This window comes from Tachysurus vachellii, chromosome 8, assembly GCF_030014155.1.
Source record: "Tachysurus vachellii isolate PV-2020 chromosome 8, HZAU_Pvac_v1, whole genome shotgun sequence".
Lineage (NCBI taxonomy): Eukaryota > Metazoa > Chordata > Actinopteri > Siluriformes > Bagridae > Tachysurus > Tachysurus vachellii.
The window spans coordinates 6,841,260-6,859,036 of NC_083467.1; the positions used below are offsets into that span (position 1 = coordinate 6,841,260).

The window sequence follows — 17,777 nt, forward strand, 5'->3', positions numbered from 1 at the left end:
AAAGCTAGATTGGAAAAAGACAGGAAATGTCTTTCTGTTGTACAGTATACTATAGTATAACATTTCCAGATATTATTATCACTGTGTGTGTGTGTGTGTGTGTGTGTGTGTGAGAGAGAGAGAGAGAGAGAGAGAGAGAGAGAGAGAGAGAGAGAGAGAGTGAGAGAGAGCAGTTGCTGAAATACTCAAAACAACCTGTATGGCATGTTAAAGTACATTGACATCACTTTTTGCTCACTCCACTCTGTTGCTTGATTTATATGATTATTTCCTAAAGCTCTTGACCTGTATCTGTATGATTGTACGCACTGCTCTGCTGTCACTTGATTGACTAATAAGATAATTGTGTACAAGTGTTCCTATTTGTAAGAATATAAAGAAATTGTCATCTTAACTTTAATTTGTTCTCTTTCCATCTTCTTTTCTGTTTAAACAGTGAGCCTTTTGTCATCTTCTCTGGAGGTTTATCATATGATAAAGCAGGCAGAAGGCCCACTCTGACTATCATGCATGGCAAAGCAATCACAGTGCTGGAAATGGACCATCCTATAGTGGAGTTCCTTGTGCTCTGCGAGACACCTTATCTCAATGGTGATACACACACACACACACACACTTTTCTTTTCTGCTGAACTACTAAGTTCTTTCTTGTGCTTCCTCTGTTTCTCTTTTGACTAATTATATTCCTTTCTTCTTGAAAAGAACGGTCTTAATTTAACTGGATTGATTTCATCAAAGTTTTTTATTCGTTTTCATCCTGTTTGGCTCTGGAAACACATTTGTTAATGGATAATAGAAATGGAAATAATCAGAGGCACAAACAGAAGCCAGAATAGTAATTATCTGTAATAGGATGAAGCACAGAAAACATTTATGTAAAGAATTTATTAGCAGCTTCCAAATTACCTCTTATTTTTCCCATGGCATCGTAAAGTAAGATTTATTGAGATTGTTTACTAAATAAAAGCATTTCCAAAGCATTGCTAAAAATGTCAAAGATCTCATATGTGTAAAATGGTACATCTTAAATGTAGTGTAATGTAACTATATCATACATCACCAAATCCCCAGAGTCTTTTTAGCACCTGCACTGAACTCTTCAAATGTCTAGTTGTGGCCAACTGGACTTGTACATCCACTGTATTTGTACTCTGAATACTGAATGTTGCTTTGCTGTCCTGATGAATCATTCTAGAGACTCGCAGGAAGTCTTGACACATGCTGTGTAGGAGAATAGGACATTTTGAGGATGCCATACACTGTGTTCCAAACCAGTGGAGCATAAAGAAAAATGTTTCCAATTCATTAGACCCAAATCTAGTTTCTAGTGTCTTCAAAGTGAATGAGGTGGTCCCTGTACCTAATCAAGAGTGGACTATGTTAGGTAATGTGACTGGATTTGTGATTTTAATGTATCTGGGGATGGAAATCAGAAGTGAATCTGAAGTATCTGGGAACGTTTGTGAAAGTGCAATTACCCTTAAATATTCATTAGGGATTGTAAGAAGAAATAAGTGCTTGTAATGAATTATACTGAGGAAATAAATGGAGACACCATTCCCTGTCCACATGCAAGAAACATCTTTGCATGTGTTTAATAATAATAATAATAATAATAATAATAACACTGTAAGGCCTGACACTGTGTTGTAATAGAAAACAGCAAGACCTGAAAGAACCTGCTGTGTCATAAAAATCACAATCATCGCTGTTACATGCACACAGGAACACACAGACTGAGGAACTTTACTAAAGTGCTACGCTTTTCCCATTTTCTTCACTTCTTTTGATTGGGGACCAACTGAAAGTAAGAAGTGACTAGAAATTGCAAAGAAGAGGAAGTGTGATTCATAATTATGGTTGAAGTGGCTGAGTGGGCTTTGAGTACGTCAGGCATTTTAAGTACTTGAATCATGTTGCACTTAACACACCAGCCTCCCTTTACCACCACACTGTTGATTTCAATGGCTCAACTTCTTAGAAGACTTTCTCTGATGGGATTAAATTACATGGAAGACACCATTATATGCGATATGATGTGTGATGTGAAACCTATAGAGACTAGAAGTAATGATAATATTTGAGCAAGGTGGATTGTTTTTGGTGATTTTATGGTGTTCAGATGCTGTGTAGGTGAGGTGGAGCACTTTAGAACAAAGCATGACCTTTTCTAAAGTCTATTAAGGCTTTGAACTACATGCTCAGAAACAATTTCTTTGTGCTTACAGAAGTGCAGGAGCCATACGCAGTGGTTGTGCTACTGGAAAAGGACTTCATCGTGGTTGATCTTACACAAAGCAAGTATGTATACACACACACACACACATCTTTTACCTGCAGCAACATCTCTCACCACCCACATGAAATTCACATGGGTGTGATTGAGATGTTAATAAAGAACAGAGCAAAACATGATCGCTGCCAGTGTGCGTGCCGGTTCGTCAAGTGATCCGTCTCTTAGCATCAGCCCCAGGTGTCAATTAAACATGCTGTTATTATAAGACAGAGACAAGGTCAACCCTGCGCACACAGTGTTTTAAGTTGCACTCTAAAGATGCCCAACATCAGCTGTTCAATTTGCCACAAAGCCACTTACAGTAGAGAACGTCATTAAACATAAACATCTGAAAGTGTTTAAAGAGGAAGCCCGTGAGTTTTCTTTTCTGCACTGTTACAAAGAAATAATTACTTTGTGCAACAGTCAGCCTCAAACTAATTTTGACTCAATCCCTTTTTTTATTCGCGTGTATATTAGAGCTCTAGGGAACATATATCCGTGGCTTATCCCTAATTAGGTTAATGGTGGTCTTGTGGGTATAATGTGTAGTACAAAATGTGAATATTTGTCAGTTTTTCCATTGTGCTCATGAACTTCACCAGAATTTCTTTAATTTCTGTGGAAAGTGTATACTATATAGATATTCTTGCTTATATTCTATTTGAATTTTACCATCATAAGGCTGGAATTGATTGTCTTTGCTACATGTTTTGATTTGATGCAGGCATTCAATCACATTTAAAGTCATTCATAATCTGAGACATTCATCAGGAATATAATAAGAGATGTTAGAATTGTGCTGTGTTCACTATAAAACTATAAGTTGTTTTATGTTTTTGCATTTTTTACCAGTTTCCCTATTTTTGAGAACCCCTACCCCATGGACATCCACGAGTCTCCTGTTACATGCACAGCTTATTTTGCCGACTGTCCCCCCGACATCATCCCTGTGCTGTACTCCATAGGAGCAAAACACAAAAAGACTGGCTACAGCCATAAGGTAACTAAACTTAGCTACTAGCTACAGTTAGAGATGTTAAAATTCATTTTATCATTGGGCATCAAGGCAGGATACACACTGGATGAAGTGTCAACCCATCGCAGGGCACACACGCTCTCATTCACTCACGCAATCACACACTACGGATTTTCCAGAGATTCCACAATTTTCCAGAGATGCCAATCAACCTACCATGCATGTCTTTGGACCGGGGGAGGAAAGCGGAGTACCCGGAGGAAACCCCCGAGGCACGAGGAGAACATGCAAACTCCACACACACAAGGTGGAGGCGGGAATCGAACCCCCAACCCTGGAGGTGTGAGGCGAACGTGCTAACCACTAAGCCACCGTGCCGTGCCCCATGAATTTTAATTGAAAAATTTAAACAATACAGGAAATGAATGCATAGCTAAAACATGACTTGCATTGAAATCTGTGGATTTGTGCAAGTAAATATCTTTGCTACAACACTTCTATTGTACTTCTATTCGATTCTATTCAAGTACTGACAGAGATACAGAGAATTGAGCAAATTGAAAAATTCTGTTGATTTCTGTTCAATGTTATTTGAAGAGTGCTTTTAACAATGGACATTCTCACAAAAGCATCCCTAATGTGCAAGCCAGAAGTGGCAAGAAAAAAACGCTTACATTTTATATGAGGAAGAAACCTTAAGACTTAAATGGAAACTCATCCCCAACTGATTGACACCAGATAGTATGATTATGAACAATTTCTCTTCTATAACTGTGTATTATACGATCAAAAAAGATCAGAGAATGTTAAGTTCTGGTTGCTATCATACCGAACATGATGCCGGAGCTTTGGCAGCCAAATTCAGAAGGTTTTTTTGATCATCATTCCACAGCCATATGTAGATGAATGTGTGGGTCATATGTAGGAAGGCACTGAACCATCACTCATTCAGTATCTGGGGATTGTTTTGTACAACCTATCTTTATTGATGACATACATTGTGGTGATTTAGACATGTGTTTTAATCTTCTAGCTCTTGTAGGTCAGGCACACAGCAAAACACAATGACATTCAGAAATATGACCACCGTGTGTGTAGATTGTGTTACAGTAAGTGCAGTGAGTCCTAAGAGCCATTATGTTTGACAGGAGCAAGTTTCTGGTTGGTTTCATAGTTATTATATGACTAGCAGACTTTCCTCAATATGCTTTTTGTTTCTGTGCCAATGCATAAAAAAATCTAAATACATTTAACTTAAAAAAAAAGTCTCATTAGACAGAACTTAATACTCTGCTTAAAAAACTAAAATGTCAGCTCTTATTTTGTTTGTTGAGGACAGTGGGACGGAAAACACTGACATTGCAGGACAAATACTACAGAATGTTGTTCTCAATGGACATAGAAGGATTCAGGAAAGTGTTACATCTTGTTTTGTTTATATTAACAGAAGCCATATGATGCATATACTGTATTGTTATGATGTGTCATCCTAATGAACTGGATGACTATCAATAAAACAGTAGAATAAAAGTAAACCTACAGTTTCGAGGAGCAAACTGAGGAAGAAGAAGAAGGGAGTGTAAAGAGTGATGGAGGATGAGGAAAAGTAGAAATTAATTTCAATCACCGTTTGCACTGCACCTCCAAGGTTGGGGTTTGATTCCTGCCTTTGCTCTGTGTTTGTCATGTTTGCATGTTCTTTTAGTGCTTTAGGGGTTTCCTCCAGGTACTTTGGATTCCTTCCCTAAATTGTCTGTAGTGTGTATTTGAGGTTGTGCTTTGTGATGTATTGGCACACTGTCTAGAGGGTGCCCCACCTTGTTCCCCCCAGGATAGACGATAGAAGGATGGATAAATGGCTGAATGGAGGGATAAATGGAGGGATGGATGGAGGGATGGATGGAGGGAATAGGCATTAATGTTTAGAGAAACATATTAGGCAGTTAACATCTATGCAGAGACACAACAGCTCCTTAAATGTGTGTATTGAATTTTAATATGAACTACGCTATTGGTTTGAAAGGGTTAACATCAGTTTATTGCTGATTATAATGTCAGTATTTTTTTATCTGCCTTGTAGGGCTGAAACAGCAAGCTGCGTTTTGAAATTTGTTTGTAATTACGCAGCTCTGTATGACTGTGTTGTTGTTATTTCACACTCTGGGGTAAGGTGGTTAGAGGTGGATGTTGATCATGATGATTATGCTGCTTTTCGCGTTGTTTCTGTTTTGCTTGTCAGGAGTGGCCGTTGAGCGGTGGCACATGGACGCTTGGTTCTCAAACATATCCAGAGATTATTATTACAGGGTAAGTGTGTGTGTATGTGTGTATACAAAACTAACCCATAAATACAATATTAACTATGAAAAGAAGCATTAGTTTATTTAGGCACACAATACTCTAATTACAATTATAGTGACTCACCACACTCATAAACCTTTTGTGGTAAGAAATGACCCAATTCTAAGAGTCTATGGATTTTGTTTCTTTTCATATGAAGTCAATAATGTGCCCTCCCAGTTTGCTTTATTGGTAAATGGATCACATTTGGCAGTATTAATTCAATAATAATATTGAATTTGCATGCTGCGTAGCCTCTTTCTCCCTTTATGCATTTTTTTTGTCTCCTTTCTACTCGAAACCCATCAGGAGACATTCCAAATAGTTCACTTACTCTTTGTCCTACCTCTTCATTGCCTTTGTGCAGACATGCAGACGGATCGATAAAGTTTTGGGACGCCACAGCCAGTAAGTGCCTTACCCTTTTAAATGTACAATGCCACCTTTCAATGTTCATCAAATGCTTACACTTAGAGGTCCATGTCAAACCTTTTAAGAAAGTTTTCCTTACAAAAGCAATGAAAGCTATTTATGAAAGATCATACTGTATATATTTGAGACGATATATGAATATAAGGACCAAAAATACGAGAGCATTAAGACGCTTTTATAAAAATAAGTCATTTATGTCTGTGACCTGAATCACAGGTCACAATATTATACTTATATCAGCAGTTAATTACAGTAAATGATTATAAATACCTTTTAATGACTTATTCTTTGGTCAGTCACACTGCAGATGCTTTACAAGCTGAAGACATCGAAGGTGTTTGAGAAGGCGAAGGGCAGTGAAGGGGGCCGGAGTGCAGAGCTGGTGGAAGAGGATCCCTACGCAGTGCAGATGGTCAGCTGGTGTCCCCAAAGCCGCATCTTCTGTGTGGTGGGCATCAGTGCCCATGTCATATTGTACCGCTTCAGCAAACATGATGCCAACACCATGATCACGGTGAGACACGCATTAGTTTAGAGCTTACAGATTGAAAGAATTTTTCTAACACACATAACTGACACACACACACACACAGAGCATGTAATAATAATCTCTGGATATGTCTGAGAACCAAACGACACATTATTTTAACACACGTATATATTTCTGGATATGTGTGTTTTTGTTCTTTTAGGCTTTGGAAGTGCGTCTTCAGTGTGACACGGAGGATGTAATTTCACCATCAGACACAGAAAATACAGTGTGTGTAACAGATGTGGGCACTCACTCACCGCAGCCCCCCAGCCCGCGCAGTAACACTCCAGATAGTGTGAGAGACAGCATCCCCTGCCTAAAGTGAGTGACAACTCACATAACCTTATATGAGAGGTGCCATGTTAGCTGAAATCTCCTCCCAATTTGGTTGTTGCTACTTCCCATTTCATTACTTTATCATATGCCAGATACAAAGCGAGGGTGAAGATCTATCTGCTCTACCCTTTTTGTGATTGGTTAGTGTCACACTAATTGACAGAGGGAAATAGAAAGAAGGACATAGTTTTTCCTCACAGAAATCTGGGCCAATTATCTTGCTATCTGGGACTCACAGATGTAAAGGATTTAATGCTGTGCTCTTCTGACAAACAGGGAAAAGCTTTAGACAGTTTTAAACTGCACTCCACCATCAATTTATTTGTGTCATATATAATTAACAATTATTATCTTTCTCAGGGTAAAAGATCGAATGATTTGGATGCCCCCTGGTTACCAGGCCGAGCTTGTTATCCAGTTGCTGTGGGTTGATGGAGAGCCACCTCAGCAAATCACCAGCCTGGATTTAAACTCTGCCTATGGCCTGTGAGTAGCCCCGTTACCACATAGCTTACATTGAGTCATTCTCTTGCTTAGTCTCTGTTTGCTTTTCAATATTACCGTACACTGAGATTTCCAAAAATTCAACCAGTCTTCAGTCAGCACATTGTCTCATCACAGGACACCAGTGTTGTATAAAGTACTAGAAAGCAATACTTGAGTAAAAGTACAAGTATCGTACTAGAAAAAGACTTTGGTAGAAGTGAAAGTTACCTTTTAGAATATTACTCAAGTAAAAGTCTTAAAGTATCTGATATTTAATGTACTTAAGTATCAAAAGTAATTTTCTGATATTTAATGTACTTAAGTATTTGAAGTAAAAGTAAAAAGTAAAATTTCAGTGATTTTTCGGTAGGCATTAGAGCAGGGGCGGTTCTAGGATTTCATCTTTAATTTCTTTAATTTAAGAGAATTTAAAACAAGAAGAGTTTTATATTATATATTATATGGCTACATAGTAAGCCAAAAGTTATGTTATGTTATGTTATGTTAAGTTATGGTATTTTTTAAAATGGCAAAAGTGGACACCAAAATTTTATGCATGATGTAATGATGCCAGTCTTGAATCAAATCAGTTCATGTATGTGTGCATTCTCTACAAACAGTGTGTCCAATGAATGCAGTCATTAATAAAAAATATTCACAAGACAAAGACCAAATCAATAAATGTTATTTTTATTTAGTATTGAATAGATTGTTTGCATTAATATTTTGTTTGTACTATCAACTCTGGCTTTCAGCCGATTAACGTTATAGATAAACGCCTCCAGCTCTGACTGCGTGTGCACGTGTGTCCCTGTGCTTCTCCGTAGAGCGTGCGGAGCGTAATGCAATCTAGGAGCAGTGATTTGCCAAACCTCCCTTATTGCTGTCGCACACATTTCTTCTGATTTAATTTTGTAGTAACGAGTAATGAAGATGCTTAGTGGAAATATAGCGGAGTAAAAGTATACATTTTATCTAGGAAATGTAGTGGAGTAAAAGTGAAAGTTGACATAAATTTAAATAGCGAAGTAAAGTACAGATACGTGACATTTCTACTTAAGTACAGTAACGAAGTATTTGTACTCTGTTACATTACAACACTGCAGGACACACACTCACACACACACACACATATATATACATATATATATACATATATATATATATATATATGTATATATATATATATACACACTTTTACACTACAGGCAATTTTGTGTACAATTTATCATTAGAATGTTTTTGGGAGAAAACCATAAAATGCAGAGGAAACCTATGAAGACATGACGAGAACATCCAGAACTCCACACAGTTAGTAAGTTGAGATGGAACCAGGGCCCCGGGAGCTACCTCCCCTGTCCAATAATTTATACTTCTAATATAATAAATGCTGCAGTTTAATGTAATCTAGAAAATGGACACTATACAGTTATTGAATGTGAATAAGAACTTGCCTTTAACCTTCTCCTTGAATCATCCATAAAAGCATGAGACATTCATCGGTCAAACGTGATCAAAGGAAAGAGCTGTTGGAATGGAAGCTAATACAAAAGGCTTTATGAATTTAAATGAGCTCTGCTCTGCAAATCCAGCCGCCCACAGCCATTTACAAACTACGAACATAAACACTGTTTGCTTGAGCAGCAGCTGAGAAACAGCCAATCATTCTGGTAGAGTGACAGGAGAGGGTGGAGCCTGTTGACAGAGGCGTCTGTTTGTGTGCATCTATTCGGATTGCTATGTTATTTACTGACGATTTGGCTGTCTTGTGTCTCGGTGTGTGTGTGTAGGTTAGCTCTAGGTAACTGTAATGGTCTGGCAGTGGTGGATTATCTGCAGAAGACAGTGATAGTGTGCATGAGCACTCTGGAGCTGTATGGCTCAGCTGACCCCTTCCAACGCCTCACACGTTCCCCTCGCAAGAACCGCCAGTCCACATCAGGTACACACACGCACACACAAAAGTGCACACACACACACACACACACACACACACACACAGACAAACACACACATTCTATTGCATAACAGACATATGTAGTGTCACTTCACTTCACTGTCTTGTCTGTCTGTTTTCTGTCAGTCTTCTATCTCTCTTTGTCTCTCTCCGTCACACTCCCACATAATTTACACTCACTCACTCACTCACTCACTCACTCACTCACTCACTCACTCACTCACTCACTCACATACACACAATCAGAAACACTCACTCTCTCTCTGGCTGCATGAGACAGGCCATATTCTTTTACGGATTTGCATTCTGTGCATGTTGTCCATTTTGACATTCTGCTTGAGCACGACTTCTGACAGAGCCAAAAGTCCCTGTCACTGTCACAAGGACACACTTCTACTAATCCAAACTGATCCTCTACCACTCTGCTCCTCCTCTTCTCCCCAACCCTCATTACACACCGATACACATAGAATTACGCTCGCCCACATTCACATTACACATCCTAACGACACCTGTGCGCACAGGAAAAGAAGACACTCTAATACTACAAAGAATCTTTCCCAATCGCCATCCAAAGGACGCTGTAGAGTAGCAGCCATGCTGACTCCTTTCACCGCAGTTGCTCAGATATTTTGTTCAGGCATCAACATCTTTAAAAACTGAAGAGCCCAGAGCCAGCATGATGCTCAGCATGGAGATTCAGAGATAGGCAGAAAGGTCATTTGGTCCTGGCAAGCAGTGGTTTTGATCCTCTGCTTATGTAAGCTCTTAAATAAAGAGGGACGCTGGTTCAGCACTCACCCACACCCTCTGCTTTTTAGTCAGGATTGCAAGAAGGAAAGATAGAAACTCAAATAAAATGAGCATACTGACTTTTCTTTATCTTTTCATTTATTTTCATAAGAAGATTAAGGTAGAAGAGAGATGCTTCCTTCAATTCATGTTCTTCTCCATGTGTGCTACTCTGCTCTTGTAGCTGTTTACACTTATATATGTCACTGTGAGTCCATCATCAGGAACTTCATAGAACCTAGTGATGTATATGTATGACAGTTTAAAATTTGATCCTTTCTCAGAATTCAATCACTGTGTCCTTAATTAGTTGGTTAAAATGTCAGTAATATTTCCTGTAGTTTTATTTTAAAGTTACATTTTACCTTACTCATAATCTTTGAGGTTTTTTCTGTGTAAATAAATGCTGTTCAAAAAAATAATAATTACATTCACAGTAGAGATGAAAACACTCCAGTCTAGAAGAGTGTGCAGGTTGTCAAAAGTCAGGGACAGAATTTCTCTGTATCTCTATAACTCCTTTTCACACACATTCTTCCCCATTCACAGTTCTTTTTTCCTTTCACCCACTCATTAAACTGTGAACTTGGTCTTGCTGCAGCCATGGTCACACTCCTCTTTTTTACTTGGAGCATTTTTTGTTCTTCTCTCCTCTCCTCTCCTCTCTCTCTCTCCTCTCCTCTCCTCTCCTCTCCTCTCCTCTCCTCTCCTCTCCTCTCCTCTCCTCTCCTCTCCTCTCTCTCTCTCCTCTCCTCTCCTCTCCTCTCTCTCTCTCCTCTCCTCTCCTCTCCTCTCCTCTCCTCTCCTCTCCTCTCTCTCTCTCCTCTCCTCTCCTCTCCTCTCTCTCTCTCTCTCTCTCTCTCTCTCTCTCTCTCTCTCTCTCTCTCGTGGGTGGCGGTGCTTGGGCATGGGGGCGCTGTCACAGACTTTTGCATGCGTGGCCTGTCTAACTTTTATTCAGATTCAAAGAAACGGACCCGTACCTCCTACCAGAGTAAGTGATTGGAGTAGCCGCCATGGGGTGGGGATGAAGTGGCCACAGGTGGTACATGGCTAGGTGATTAGATGTTGATTGATTGATTGATTGATTCATTCATTCATTGATTCATTGATTAAATAATTAAATATTTCAAATATTCTATTCTGAATTAGCATAAAATATGATATGCTTATACTGTGTATTTAATAGATTTATGGAAGTTCTTTGAGTTTATTATTAGGATTAACGAGAATAAGAGTAATTAAGATTAACAATATAGATTATATAATATTAACCCTTAAATACAAGGCTTATTTGCCATTGGGTTTTGTCCAAAATCTCTTACGGCTGTGTGTTTTTTTTTTTTTAATTGATCAAAATGAATGGTCATAATAATGTAAACAATATGCAATATTTTATTTTACATTTTGAAAATTTGAACATTTTATTAAAAATTGTGCTGCAAATTTCATAGTTTTTAACTGTCTAATCATTTTAATTATAATTTTGTTTAATTATTATTTTTATTATTAAAACAATACATTTGTAGAATACTGTGAAGGTGCAGGCGTAACAAAAAATATTACCCACCCGCCTTATGCATTTAAGGGTGAATTCAGTTGCAGTAGTGTCTGCAGTAGGACATAAGCAAGAACTGCTAAACATCCAGTCACCTCATGCTCTGTATTCTGGCCAAGCATTTATTAAGTGCTAGAGAATCAATCAGGGTTCAGAAATTCTCCCAGCACACTGAACATTAATAAAACATTTCAAAGGTGCAATGATCAGTCAAAGTAACAAAGAACCAGAGCACTAATTCACACATAGTTAATATTAAATAATCTTAGGAGCTGGCACAAATTAATCAGTTATTCACCTTTTTTGGACTAACTGGGCTTTATTCTATAAGCTTGCATTCTTTTAATAAGATAATTCATTTCATTGTTGAGGGCTGAGCAATTTTAAAAAAAAAAGATAAAGAATAGATGAAAAAAATGAAGTTAAATATTTCTGTATGATGAAATCATTATAATGGTTATGGAGAGGAGTTATGTTGCTGGCTCGATATTCCTCAACCCTGATTGCACTGTTTGCTGTGCTTGTGACTAAACGGGGCTTGCACTGATTCTGTGCCACAGGTCCTAAAGCTATATGTAAATGCATGACACAAATTCATGCATTTATTCAAGAGTTAGTCCTATGATAATGTCCCTCTCATGGGAAATGTTCTCTGTCTCTTTGTCTGTCTCTCCATCTCGCTTTGTGATGGATGTTGATGGAATTTGTTGCTGCAGTGCAGGCCTCATCATATTTGTGCAGTGAATGTTTACTCACACACACTCTCACATACCTTCACACACTAATCCTATGATGTGGTTGTGCACAACTGCTTCTGGAGGGTTAGTGACTGAATAGAGTTTTACATGATTTAGAATCAGTGTCAGTCTCCATGCATGATGATAGTAATGAAATATACTACAGTACAATACCACAATATTGTCCTTAATTGAATTATAGTAATTAATGGATAACTATGAAATGTAAGTAATGTGTCATGTCACTGAAGTATAAAAGAATCACAAACAGATGCTTAAGATTACTCCAGAATTATAAGTGCACCTCCTAAGACATCATTAAGATATATCTGATCTTTACATATATAAAATTCTTATTTGTTTGAAATTAAATGCTCTGGTTATCTGCTTCCTCTTCCTGTGTCTCTACTTTCTTTGTTCTCTGATTGGATGCGACAGGCCTTACCGAACTTTCTGATAACCAGGTATCTTTGGACCTGGAAAGAAGCAAATCACCCACCTCAGGTAACCCCGCCCACATTTTGTTAGGAAGCCACACCCACTTTTTTATATAGAGGTGAATATTTGAAAGATTTTTTTCGACTACACAGTGAAATGGAGTATCAGCCCTGCTTCCAACCACACACACACACACACACACACACACACACACACACACACACACAAACACTTTTACTACTGATACTACTGAAATTTGGCAAAACCTAGAAGTCCAGATACTTCTAGATACCTTCCTCACACCCAGTGTTTCCTGGGATAGACTCTGGATCCACCACAAGCCTAACTAAGCAGTAAATAAATAAATAAACAAATTAATGGTTTGTGTACTTTGGCATTGACAATATCATTTGCAAACAGAATGTTCAACACCGTTACACTATCAACTATTTCACTTAAAAACCTTCTTACAAAAGCTTCAGATTTTCACACTTTGATCTTCTACACATTCAAATGAATTCCTCCAAGAGAAGAAATTATTAATGAAAATTGTGTGTGACAAGTTCATTATCTCTGATTAAAGACAATCAATGTAATGTCTTTTCCTGCAATTCTCTTTAACTGCTCTTTCTTTTTATTCCTTCATTCCTGTGTGCATTTTCACTCATTCTATCTCATTCCTGCATTTTGTGTTGGCTTTGTATAACATTTGCTGAAGATCTCAAGGACATTGTAGCTTTGATGCTTGATGCATTTGAAACCTTTCTCTACCCAAGAAAGAACTTTTCACTCTCCTTGCCCTCTCTCTCTCTCTCTCTCTCTCTCTCTCTCTCTCTCTCTCTCTCTCTCTCTCTCTCTCTCTCTCTCTCTCTCTCTCTCTCTCTCTCTCTCTGACTGTAGCCATCATGGCTTTGGTGTATTTTCTCTCTGTACTGTGTGCAGTCTGCTTGAATGATGGGACCGCAGGGGACCACTGGCAAAGCTCTGTAGCCCGCAGCTAATGGTTAAAGACAGAAATGAAGTGAAAGAAGGGAGTGTGTGTGTGTGTTTGTGCTAGTTGCCTTTGAGATTTTGCATCACATTTCTTGGACAGGGAAATTAGCCAAAATTTCACCCTGCAGCACTAAAAGTCATGAATAACAGGACAGTGAGGTAAAGGAGACACAGAGAGATTGAGTATTTTGACACTGTTTGTTTGTGTGTGTTTGTGTGTGTGTTGGGGGGGGGGGGGGTGTTAAGGTAGGTGGGTACCACACCACCATGTGTACTGTAGGTGTTTAAGTGTATGCACAACATTCTATTAAATAAGTATTATGTGTGCGAGAGGCACTCACAGGCAGATGTGTTTCCAAAACCATCACTCACTGTTGGAGCTATTTATGCATTATATTAAGAGGAAGTTGCCATGAATATTTCATCATGCTAAGATATTATTTCCATTTTTTTTATTTATTACAAGCCTCACTATGAGTTTGCAAGTAGCCCTGAGCCAGAGAAAATGAGTTATGAATGAAAAAAAATGCTTGAGCAGCTGTTACATTTTTGTAGGGCAGATGTTTTTAGCATGTATCTAAGGGGACAATCTAGTGTTCAGAAATATTTTAGTGCACGCTACATGATTTTAGCCCTGAGTTCCTTGTCGCTTGGTGACTTTATCCATGAGCTCTGTATCTACATGCTGTGCACTTCTGCGCTGACTGCTTGCATAGTTTGCTCGGTATTCTATCATTATCACTGATATTCTCATGCATGTTTCAGCAACAAACAATGAGAGTCAGATAGGAAATCAATCTGATCTGTCGTGCTCAGCAGATCCCTGAATCCATTTTATCAACTTTTAGTGTAGGAAAGTGAGGGCAAAATATTAGGGCAATAATAATGCTTTGATAGACATAGTTTTCAGGTTCTACCCAAATGATGGGTAGGAACAGTGAAAATAAAAACAAACAAGATTCTATATGTAGGCAAATATAATTCCTACAGGTATAAATTTAGCTAAATCTTTTAGTACTGTGCCTCCAGATCTCTTTGCAGAACAGACAATCCTCACTGCTCACATCTTCCCAACCAATATTTCCACCACATCTTTTATTATTTATATGTTTTCTTAAATGATTTGCAGCTGACGTGTTTATTTTTTTGAGAAATCCACTGGGATTGACTCTAGGTGATAAACTGTACAGAAAAGGGATGGGAAAATAAATAAATAAATAAATAAATAGATAATAATAATAATAATAATAATAATAATAATAATAATAATAATAATAATAATAATGTAAATGGTGAACATGTATGCTGCATTAAATTCCTTATAAGTCCTGCATCTTCATACACATTCTCTTAACAGTTCTAAAAAAAAAATCCATTGGAAATCTTTTAGCGATAGATCTCCTAGATGCTATTTCCCATTCCACACATGGTAGCAGAAATAAGGATAACAGATCCAGAAAGCAGAAGTCACATCAGTTTTATCCTTACTATAGCAGAATATTGCGCTAAAAAGAATGCAGTGGTAGCTATGTTTAGCTTAACTGTAGCTAACTAGTTTGTTTCCGAGTGAATTAAGTCTGCTATAATTACCAAATCGTCCCTTTTATTATTCGGAAAACAGATGTCATGACTCGTTACTGTGATGTTTTAATTCAACTGTCAGTCGAGGACAGATTACTGGTTTGATGGTGGATTTGAATTAATGACCTTGATCTAACAGAAGTCAGTGTGAAAGCAAATTCCTTTTTCACATCACATATTGTTCTACTTTTAAATGAATGACTACTGTATATAACTATTAAATAGATTTTATAACATTCAGTTTGACTGCTTCTTTTCAACACAGAGAAATGGCTGTGAGAAAAGAGAACGATCACAAATACATTTAAAATGCAATGTCATAAATCAGGAAAAAATAATGACGGGTATGAAGTTTTATTTTCGGCTTTTTCTTTTCTTTCTCCAATTGAAGATAACTCAATGAACTCAAGTCAACGTGCAGGGACGGACGCTGCCGATTGCAGGGTCTGAACCCGGATCTCTGCTGTAAGCTCGATCACCATCAGTAGCAGATGAGACACAAACGCATGGATAAACTTTAATTCAATTTAATTTTAATTTTATAGCACATTTAACAATACATTTAACATTGTCCCACTGCAGCTTTACAGAAAAATGTAAATTTAGTATATTAACTGCTCCCTAAGGGGGGCACAGTGGCTTAGTGGTTAGCACGTTCGCCTCACACCTCCAGGGTTGGGGGTTCGATTCCCGCCACCACCTTGTGTGTGTGGAGTTTGCATGTTCTCCCCGTGCACCGGGGGTTTCCTCCGGGTACTCCGGTTTCCTCCCCCGGTCCAAAGACATGCATGGTAGGTTGATTGGCATCTCTGGAAAATTGTCTGTAGTGTGTGATTGCGTGAGTGAATGAGAGTGTGTGTGCCCTGCGATGGGTTGGCACTCCATCCAGGGTGTATCCTGCCTTGATGCCCGATGACGCCTGAGATAGGCACAGGCTCCCCGTGACCCGAGGTAGTTCGGATAAGCGGTAGAAAATGAATGAATGAATGAATGAACTTCTCCCTAATGATCAAGCCAGAGGTAATGTTGGCAAGGAAAAACTCCCTGGGACGATATGAGGAAGAAACCCTGTGAGGAACCAGACTCATCTGGGTGACACCAGGATAGTGTGATTATTAATTTATTTTCCTTCTATAACTGTGAACTATATGGTCAAAATGTGCATTTATGTAACTAATACATTTATTCAAGCTTTAACATCAAGTCTGTTTTGTTAAAGTTATCAACTATTCACTGATGGAGACTTGTTCATAACAAAACTTATTATATCAATTACAACCCAAAGCCATTTTCATGTCACCATCCACAGTAATCTAATATACTATGTGGTAAGAAACTCTTCCAAGCATTCTTCACGGTTCAGGAAGTGTTTCCTAAGCATATGGGTGCTAGGCAGCTACACACTGCTAAGCAACAGCTGTCAAAAAAGCAGCAGCATCTTTCTGCCAAAACACAGAAGTGTTTATCCCAATGGGGCTAAAATTATCAGACCACCACATAACTGGTCAAAAACTCTAGGTAATTTGTGCTGTCATTTTCTCAGAGGAGAAGGAAGAAGAAGAAAAAAAGCTGGAGTAGCACCTGTAAACCAGGTCTCTGTGTACACTAGCATTTGGGATACATTAAAATACTGAGACATATAGTTGTGTGTATACTGCACAAACAACAGCTTTAATTAACACTTCTGGTATTCTTTACAGTTGTGAAACTTTCCCACTCATTTAAGTTATGTCTCTGTTCCTTTGTGATTTTCTGTCGTTTTTTTTTTTTTTTTTCGCCCAGCTCTCTGTCCTACTCTCCATCAGCTTTGGTAATTGGGGCTGCATCTCTCTTTGAAGTTCTCCCTCAGGGTGCCGGCTGGTGTGTGGTTGTTGCGCTTTGTTGTGTGCCGTGTTGTCGAGTTCTTCTGCGGCTCTCTCTGACCTGGTGTTGACTCCGGTGTTCTGCCAGGTGGCTAATAAGCTGAAATGTCAGCCATTGATGGTGACCTGCTGGGTTATATTTAGAAGCAGAAGGTTCCAACTTAAACAAGGAAGAAGGTGCTAAAAAAAAAAAAAAAAAACAGTAGAGGATGAGAGATGACAAGGTGACAGCTTCAGGCAGGAAGAGTTTTAGACATGCTCGTTATATGTGGCTCACCTGTGAGGTTGAAACACAACAGCTATATTTAGAAGAAAGTTGAGTTTTTAGAGCTTGATTCTGACTCAGTGCCTGCACGTTTCAGCTTAGATTTATCTTCCTTTCTTCATAATGTAATAAAACCTTGCAACCAATTGCAAGAATGCTTTAAATATCTATGATCCAAATCTTACAATGAAACAGAAGCTCTGGCAACCATATT

At 38.4% G+C, this 17,777-nt stretch overlaps 1 protein-coding gene across 7 annotated transcripts in view; it reads left to right on the top strand.

The window, feature by feature from the left end:
- The window catches only part of stxbp5l (syntaxin binding protein 5L), a 126,509-nt gene that overhangs the window by 86,526 nt on the left and 22,206 nt on the right, over nt 1-17,777 (top strand). For 5 of the 7 annotated variants that reach the window (XM_060875959.1, XM_060875962.1, XM_060875960.1 and 2 more), the window contains exons 10-20: nt 437-591; nt 2,229-2,301; nt 3,131-3,278; nt 5,494-5,561; nt 5,962-6,002; nt 6,323-6,540; nt 6,719-6,879; nt 7,255-7,380; nt 9,171-9,322; nt 11,055-11,123; nt 12,863-12,928. In XM_060875959.1, coding sequence (XP_060731942.1) covers nt 437-591; nt 2,229-2,301; nt 3,131-3,278; nt 5,494-5,561; nt 5,962-6,002; nt 6,323-6,540; nt 6,719-6,879; nt 7,255-7,380; nt 9,171-9,322; nt 11,055-11,123; nt 12,863-12,928 — 1,277 coding nt within the window. The remainder of the gene's footprint in view (nt 1-436; nt 592-2,228; nt 2,302-3,130; nt 3,279-5,493; nt 5,562-5,961; nt 6,003-6,322; nt 6,541-6,718; nt 6,880-7,254; nt 7,381-9,170; nt 9,323-11,054; nt 11,124-12,862; nt 12,929-17,777) is intronic. The other 2 variants (XM_060875961.1, XM_060875966.1) reach the window with 1 other exon arrangement.